Here is a 9124-nt window from a genome sequence, read left to right as displayed (position 1 = left end):
GGTACCAGATTACCTGGTTAACTGAGGACATACTTACTCCAGTTGGTGGTAGAAGAGCTTAGTTCAGTTTACTTAAAATAGCAATAAGGGGCTACAGTCAGTGGTCAAGTGTGCTGACAGCAGCTTTGTTTTCTGACTTGGGGCAAAATGGAAGGCAGCTTTGCCATTCAGTACCAATTTTGCTTCTTTCCAGGACGAATTTATTTTATGTTTTTATGTAAACAGAATGAGGCTCATCATTACGAGGAGCTTCCAGCTTTTTGTTTTACTAGTAGAGCTGGTCCTAGAGAAAATCATAGAGGTTATCTCAGTATCAGCTTCCAATTAGGCTCTTTCTTACATGGATGAAACCAGGCTGTGTATCCATACACCTCTGAAAATGAGAAAATCGGAATTTAGAGCAGATGAAGGCACGAACTGCTGCTGTGTGCAGACTTACATTTCTGTCTCCGTTTCACAAAGTTCAGTGCAACTATTCAGTTGTTGGTCAAAAAATAGAGAGAATTCCTTTATAAATGTCATCATCATTATCATACCTTTTGCACTGCACAAGAAGTAACCATCAAATATTTTTGTTTCTTTTCCTCCTCACAAGTATGTGGATTCTCTTGCCATGTGACCTGTGCAGACAAGGCTCCTGCAGTATGTCCAATCCCTCCTGAACAGACTAAGGGACCTTTGGGAATAGATCCACAGAAAGGCATAGGAACAGCGTATGAAGGACATGTCCGAGTAAGTATCAGGTAGCTGCATTTGGGGCATTTATATTAAATTTGTTGTTTTCCAGAGCCGGAATTAAATTCTAAGTGGGGCACTGGGGGAGGATGGATTCAATTACACCTTAAGGTAACAGTTTGGAAACTAAGACCTAAATTTTCACAAAGCAGCTCTTAGCATTTTTAATATAATTCTCTCTGCATCAATGTATGCCATTGTGCTTTGAGTTGATCTTGAATAGTCCATCTGTGAGATCAAATCATCTTCCAGGGCCTGTGAGTTTTTGAGTCTTTCTATTGATGCTGGTACTGTCTAGGGTCGTTGGTGTGGATCACAGAATCACAGAATGTTAGGGATTGGAAGGGACCTCGAAAGATCATCTATTCCAGTCCGCCTGCTGGAGCAGGAACCTAAATGAGATCACATAGAAAGGCATCCAGGCGGGTTTTGAATGTCTCCAGAGAAGGAGACTCCACAACCTCCCTGGGCAGCCTGTTCCAGTGCTCTGTCACCCTCACTGTAAAGAAGTTGCTTCTCAAGTTTAAGCGGAACCTGGATACTTGTACATAAATGCTAAAAAAATTACTTGACGTAGTTTTGGCCACATTCCTGTTGACCAACTACAGGTGGATTTCTTTCTCTACATTTGTTAATACAGCTTTGAATGAGTCTGTGAAATAAGAAAGAACCTGTGGTGATATTAATTTTTTAAATGTATTGTGGTGTCTGTGTGGCTGTGTTTGATGCTCTTACTGCACCTGTGCTATTGCTCATGTTGCTTAATGTTATCACTGAATAAAAGGTTGTCAGCCTAGATGAGAGAATTGATTTATGTACTGTCTATTTGATTTTTCATTTTATGCAAACATAGAGAGTTGATCAGAATTTATTTTGCTAAAGGTACCAAAACCAGCTGGAGTAAAGAAAGGTTGGCAGAGAGCGCTGGCAGTGATCTGTGATTTTAAACTCTTCCTATATGATGTAGCAGAAGGAAAAACATCCCAGCCCAGCGTGATAGTGAGTCAGGTCATAGACATGAGGTAAGCTGTTTGGTGCTGAGTGGGAGCTTTTCAGAGGCACTGGGAGGTTTTTTTTCTGCTTTTCCTTTTTGTGAAAAGCTCCAGAGCTTTTATGAAACACTGTAATCCATGTTGAGAGCCTCCAATTTTCAAAAACCCCCTAGTATTTGCAGTTAACCTGAACTACATTTGTGTGTTTGTATGTGGCAGTTTAAACTTCCATTACTACATCATGTGCCAAAATGCATCTGTTCAGCTATTTATTAATCTGGAATTAATAAAGAGGAAAAATACATTGTTTTGGGGTTGAATAGAGTTTTGAAAGACAGATAAAACTTGGTTGTAGGATAAAGCAAATAACAATTTTTGATTCAGAAGGGCTAAATAGTTTGTTCCCACTGTCTTCAGTATTACTGAAATACTACCAACTCCACTGAAGGTTGAGACAGAACATTTAACGTAACAACTAAGTAAAGGTCATCTCTGAACTAGAATAGTTTATCCAGGAAGTTTCAGCCAGCTGTAGCTTATAGCTGCTACTGAATGTGGATTTTTATGAAAGACTCGAGAGGTGTTCTTGGTGTAGGCTTATTTTTTAAGTTTGTTTATTTTTTTAAAGGTTTTAATTTAAACAGACAAAAAAAAAGATACTTTGAATAGATTTATCTCTATCAACATTTACCATGAATTAATTATGCAACATTGCATTTGTGAGTTTCATCTGCAGATAAAGAGGAAAGGATAATTTGTAAAATTAGATCTCAGTACTGTCTTGACCTTCACAGAACAAGGCTATTGGGTACTATGGAAATATAAGTAAAAACCAAGCATACAGATTTTACTCTTTAACTCTTTTCCAATTATGTTTGTGGTCTCCATAAGGGATGAAGAATTCTCGGTGAGTTCTGTGTTGGCCTCAGATGTCATCCATGCAAATCGAAAAGATATCCCCTGTATCTTTAGGGTAAGTATTATGTCTTCAACTTAGTAACCCAGAAGTACAGGGTTTCACAGTGAGATATGCGGTGTGCACTCACTGACAGCTTGCTGGTATTTTATTTCCTCTGCAAGTTCTGACCATGTGGTATCCATGGCAGCATCAGCAATGCGTAAGGATGTGTACATATATCATTTTTTGTGGTAAAAATACCACTGGTACATTTAGACAAGCTCTTATCTCCCCTTTATGTGGGTTTTATTTCTTTAACTTTCACAATAAGACACACTTTTCTCAACCTTCTGTTAGTCATTTGGATTTTTTCTGTTCTTCATGACCTTCTACATTTTCATTTCCTAAAGTTACCTTCTACTTCTCAATTTAATTTGTTGTGTTGTTCCTGAAGCCTTTATTTTATGTATTTTCTTAGTATATATGTATTGGACCTCTGAAAACTCCCATTCATCAGGTAGTCAGTATAGAAATCTAGTGTAAAATGCTCATCAAAATTGATTTAACTTATCTCATATCAGGATTTTGCCATCATTGGCTTTTTCTAATATTATTCTTATTTTTACTACATATTCTACTGAAGCTTTGAAGTCAATCAAATATCTTAGTTTTCTTATTACTTCCCCCTGTCATTTCTTTACTACACCATTGTATTTCACTCCTCGTTTTTCTGGCTTTCAGAGTGTTCATCACTCTGCATGCTGAGAGGTGATAGACCTACAAAAGGACCTTTCATTTTTATCTATAGTAGCTGTACCAAATACATGAACAGGATTATAGATAATTCTTCCACAGAGACCATTTCTATTGCATTAAATTATTAACAAAAAAATATTTGTCTTAAAAAAAATAGAGAATACTTTGTAAGAAATGCTTTTCATTATAAAATTGCTGTGAGAAACAGATTACTACCTTATTTAGGGCAGACATTTCCAAATTACAAAATAAATACAGTGCATTTAGAATAAAGCCAAATTTTTTCTGTTATTTGCTGAGTTATTCGCATCTACAGGTTTTTGTGCTGTGGGTTCTTGATTGAGATAGTATGTTTTGTATTAACTAAGGCTAAATTCTTGCATTCTTAGTTCAGAAAGCTAATTAAAAGTGCACTTAAAAACATCTGGTACCCTTGTAAAAATGGTAACGATTAATTTTTTTCATCACTTATGACTTAAAATACATTTTTAAATTTTCCAGGTCACAGCTTCCCAGCTCTCTGCATCCAGTAATAAGTGTTCAATCCTGATTCTAGCAGACGGTGAGAATGAAAAAAGCAAGTGGGTAGGAGTGTTGAATGAATTGCATAGGATCTTGAAGAAGAACAAACTCAAAGACCGCTCAGTCTATGTTCCCAAAGAAGCTTATGACAGCACCTTACCCCTCATCAAAACAACACAGTCAGCAGCAATCATAGGTATGAAATGAATAAGAAGAAAACTCTTAAGAAAATGGGTGTGCTAAAACCATGTGCTTTTTTTTGCCTTTCCCCTCCCCTCCCCCCCCAAAAAAAGTGTTAAGTGGTGTCATCTACTGAGTAGAGAGTAATACATAGTGGTTTTATCCCATATGGAAATGTGTTTGGGTTTAAGAGAGAAGTGCAATTCACTACCCAGTACTTTTGTCAGATCTTTAAGAATAGTCCCCCTATTCACACATATTCATAATTATGAATTATTTTGACTGAAAATTGGACGTTACTCTTTTGTGATTCTGTAAACATAATTCATTAACTGGGCAAAATTTGCACCGTAGAATAGATGGAAATCACTGACTTTACAAAATCTCGTTGTAGGTCCAGAGAGAAAACATTGCTTGTTAAAAATGATGCTTCTTGGTGTTACTTCTACTAACAGAAGAAAAGACTTATTTTTTTCATAAATTTGAAAGATTGGGAGGTTACCAATTTTTTTTGTTACATGAATGTGTTGGGTTTGGCTTTATATTTGTTTATTTCAAGATATTAAAAAACTGTGTCTGTTAATTAGAATTATCACTATTGTTAAGGAAGTACTTCCAAAGAAAAATAACCTTTTATTTTTTCTTAATGTCATAGACCATGAAAGAATAGCTTTGGGGAATGAAGAAGGGTTGTACGTTGTGCATGTCACCAAAGACGGTAAGAGATTAGGAACTGGTAATGCTTTCCCTAATATTAAATAATCAGAAAGTAACTGAAACCTTTTTTTCTCTTTCAATATCCTCTGGTTTCATTTTTCACAACTTACTACATTATCAGTTGAACAACCCCATGTAAGAGCTGATGACCAAGAAGGTGCTCTGTGTGCTTTCTGTTTTGGCTATCCCTTCCATTAACAAAGTTCTAGCATCTGGAATGCAGCTGAGGGTTTTCTTTGTTTGAAGCAGGCTCAATACTGAATTCAGACCAGGTCACTTCAGGCTTTGACCATTTGGGTCCTGAAAATCTCCAAGGATGGAGATTCCGCAGTCTCTCTGGGCTGCCTGTTGCAAAGTGTAATTGTTCTCACAGTGAAACATTTTTTTTTTTGTATATCCAATTGGAACCTCCCATTTCAACTTGTGACCAGTGTGTCCTCTTCTCCTGCTGTGCATCTCAGTAAGGAGACTGGCTTAATCTTTTCTGTAACCTCTTTCTTGGTATTGGAATTTTAAACTCATGTTCAGTATCGTAAAGAGACATTAATGACAGATGCCCAAGGTAATTCAACAAGCAATATGTTTAATAGCAATATGTTTCAGTTCTTTGAGGGTTTTCCTTTATTCAGCAATTTTGTGGCTATAAACTATTTTTTTAAATGAATACTGAAATAATACAGCGGTTGTTATTCTATTGGATCTGCTCTTCCCTTTTTCTGATGAGGAGAAGCCAAAGGTCTATCCAGCATTACCACACATGGTATTATTAACATACAAGTTTTGATTCTGTACCTTTTAATATTGCAGGGAAGCAATATTAAAAGATTTCTTGGGTTTACTTTATAGTTTATCTTTACAAATACGTATGTTTTAATCAGTTAACACTTCAACATTATTGACTTGGTTTTGGTTTGGTTTTTTTTTAGAGATTATCCGTGTTGGTGACAATAAGAAGGTCCATCAGATTGAGCTTATCCCAAGTGAACAGCTCATTGCAGTAATCTCAGGACGAAACCGTCATGTGCGGCTTTTCCCTATGGCTGCCCTGGATGGAAGGGAGACTGAGTTCTATAAGCTGGCAGAAACGAAAGGCTGTCAGTCAATAGTTTCTGGACATGTGCGCCACGGAGCTCTTACATGCCTCTGTGTAGCTATGAAAAGGCAGGTCCTCTGTTATGAACTAAATCAGAGTAAGACACGTCACAAAAAGATCAAGGAGATCCAAGTCCAGGGGAACGTTCAGTGGATGTCAATCTTCAGTGACCGTCTTTGCGTGGGCTACCAGTCAGGTTTCTTAAAATATCCCCTTCACGGAGAAGGCAGCCCATACAGTCTGCTCCATCCAGATGATCACACACTATCATTTATCTCACAGCAGCCAACTGATGCCATCTGTGCAGTCGAAATCTCAAATAAAGAATACCTGCTGTGTTTTAGCAGCGTGGGGGTTTACGTTGACTGCCAGGGCCGAAGATCTAGACAACAAGAATTGATGTGGCCCGCAACTCCATCTTCTTGCTGTAAGTTGCCATGTGTGTTAGTGTACTCGCTATTATACGATGAAGTGATCACTGCTTGTATTAATATCCACAGGAAGTGAAGTTCAAGGATAAGTACCTGACAGATAAATAAATGCTCTCAGCTTCTGCTAGTATTTTTAATCTAGTCAAAGGGTTTAATCCTAATTTATGCTAGTTTTGACAACTGTGTCACTGACGTAGATTGCTGTAGCACAAAGAGAAATTACAGGTCAGAATTTCTAACTTGGACATCCAGTTTCTAAACACATGGCATGATCTCTAAAACAGACAAAAGCCTCAGATCCTGCAGAGGCTAATGGGATCTCTATGCATTCACTACCACTGATACTGGACTGTTCTTATTTAAAGTCTTAAAATTTGATTGTACTTTGACTCAGCATTGTGATTCAAGCTTTCTTGATCTTCAGAGTCATCAGGATAGTAGTTGAACTTGCTTTTCTGTAATGGTGTTTATTCCTGCTTACTGTTTTCTTTCTTTCTCCTTACTCCTTCATTTTCTTTTCCTCTGCAGTTTTTGTTGACACTTTTCTCATTCATCTCCTGTCTTTGCTTTTTTAAAACATCAGTTTCTAAGTTTTTCCTCCTGTCTCCTCCTTCCCTTCCAAAGTACAGTGTATGGCATGCAGTATAGAAAATATATTTCATAACCTGAAGGGAAAAATGCTGTAAATTTTCAGGATTTCAGTTTCCAGCAAGAACTGTGTTAAATATTTATTACATGGGTTTTTTTCAAAGCTGGAGTTTTATCTTTGTGACAGTTGGGGAGGGAGAGGGAAACCTGCAATACCTATCTTCTTGTTTTTAGTGGTTTTCTGAATGCAGATAAAGATTAGCTAAATTTGTCCTCAGAGTGTCTGTGAATGAGCCCACTTTTGTGTTGATTTTTAAAATAGTCTGTCTTCTTACCTCACTCTGACAGCAGTGCAGTCACACTGCAGAGGAGAGGAATGTTTCACCTTGTTTAAGTGAAGCCCCTTCTGAATGTGGAGGGAGCAACTTTTACAGGCTGTGTCACTTCTGGTTTTCAAGCAAGAGTGTGATTATTACAGTGGACTCAGAGAATGAATGAATCAAAAGAAAAGATTTTGTGATAGATTGAAAAACAGGTATTTTCACATGTTGTTCATCTATACTGGTCATTGGTATTTGTAAATGTTTTTTGATTGCCTAAAAGTTACTTGATGTTATCCCAATTCAGAATGGATATATGTTTTATAACAAAAACTGTTACATTTAAACACAAATTGGATGTTCTTGTTAGGCTTGTCAGACCATGGCAGTCTTGTTGCTGATGTAGAAATACTGAATTCTTCTTTAGAAGTGGTCCCAGTGGAACAAATTTCATTGTGGGGAAACGTGCAAGATGAGTAGCACTAGGATTCTCTTTCCAGTCCAGAAAATAAGAAAAGGGAATTAAAGCTAGAAGGAAACATGAAGATTGTTATGACTGTGTCATGGCACTTAGTTCCAGCTCATGTTCGTTTAGTACATAGTCCAAAGACAAAGACCTCAGTTCAAATGACAGTTATTAAATAACAACAATGTATTTTCCTACCACATCGTTTACAAAATATGAGCTTTTAAAAATAAAGCTTTTAGAAGAAAAAAAAACTTTGAACCACATCAGTGTTTGGCACAACATATTGTCATCCCTTGTAGTTCAAAAAGGAGTTTGGTTCTGTAAAGTTAAAAGAAGAGCCATGGAGGTTTTAGGTGTTGTGATAGTGGCAGTTTGCCTTCAGAATAAATTTCTTGGTAATTTTTGAGTGAAAACACATTTTGCAAAGTTTATTGTTGTATTGTGGGGTGTGGGGATTTTTAAAAACATATGGTTAAACAAAAGAAATTATGTATTTTGAGCCCTGTCTAAAAGCACATGACACTATACCTAATCCTTCCCTCTCAGGTTACAATGCACCATACCTCTCTGTGTACAGTGAAAATGCAATTGATATATTCGACGTGAACTCCATGGAGTGGATTCAGACTATTCCTCTCAAAAAGGTAACTTACTTTTTCAGTAGCAGTTAAAGAATATGTCTAGACTCAGTATTGCTTTGCTACAGTCATATGGGGCTTTTTCAGCATGTTAGAAGCCATCATTAAAACTGCTTGTTTAAACATAATTGAACTAAAAAGAGCTACTGCAAAGAAATCAGTGCTTTTTGTTCGAAATACAAGATATGAAATGTGTTTGCATGTGATTTCACTGTTTTGGATGAACAGTCTGGAGCATATGAGTATGTTAGACTTACTGGCAGTATTATTGTAGAGAGCAGTTCCTTGGTATTAATTGCATATGGCTTAATTGGGACTGATTGCATCTATGTTATTGCCAGAAGATGGTGGATGTTAAGATAATTAAACAGGCCTTTAAAAAGCTACTTTCTGCTGCTTAAGAACATTTTAGACACAGGGTTAGAACATTTTGATTCAACCAGTACAAATACTGAAACCAGGATGATGTCAGGTTTGGATCCCTTATTAAAATAAAGAAGTTTCTGAAAACTGACAATTCCTTGGTATTTAGGAGGTGTTTGCTCAGCTGTATTTGGAAAGAAAAAAGAAAATTGTTGGGTTTTTTTTCCCCTCATAGTTTAGACTGCCTTCAACTTCATGTTATTGTCAACATAATTCCTTTAACAGGCATTAGAATGAAATAGAACTACAATAAATTGTCCTTGTGGTCTTGTGTCCGTCAGTCTCTATGAGTATCAATTTTCCCACGTCAGATGCAGACCAGAATATTTTGGCAGTGCTGTAAGGATAAATAATGCAAAGAT

At 36.8% G+C, this 9124-nt stretch overlaps 1 protein-coding gene across 1 annotated transcript in view; it reads left to right on the top strand.

Annotated features, from left to right (window-relative positions):
* Positions 1-595: 595 nt before the first annotated feature.
* The window catches only part of LOC104521411 (serine/threonine-protein kinase MRCK alpha-like), a gene marked incomplete at its 5' end in the record, with an annotated part of 27083 nt that continues 18554 nt past the window's right edge, over positions 596-9124 (top strand). The window contains 7 exons of the mRNA XM_029083868.1: positions 596-732; positions 1618-1757; positions 2619-2700; positions 3883-4099; positions 4739-4801; positions 5727-6320; positions 8248-8345. Coding sequence (XP_028939701.1) covers positions 596-732; positions 1618-1757; positions 2619-2700; positions 3883-4099; positions 4739-4801; positions 5727-6320; positions 8248-8345 — 1331 coding nt within the window. The remainder of the gene's footprint in view (positions 733-1617; positions 1758-2618; positions 2701-3882; positions 4100-4738; positions 4802-5726; positions 6321-8247; positions 8346-9124) is intronic.

Source organism: Antrostomus carolinensis, unplaced genomic scaffold (genome assembly GCF_000700745.2).
Source record: "Antrostomus carolinensis isolate BGI_N321 unplaced genomic scaffold, ASM70074v2 scaffold632, whole genome shotgun sequence".
Classification (NCBI taxonomy): domain Eukaryota; kingdom Metazoa; phylum Chordata; class Aves; order Caprimulgiformes; family Caprimulgidae; genus Antrostomus; species Antrostomus carolinensis.
This window is presented reverse-complemented; position numbering and strand designations above follow the sequence as displayed.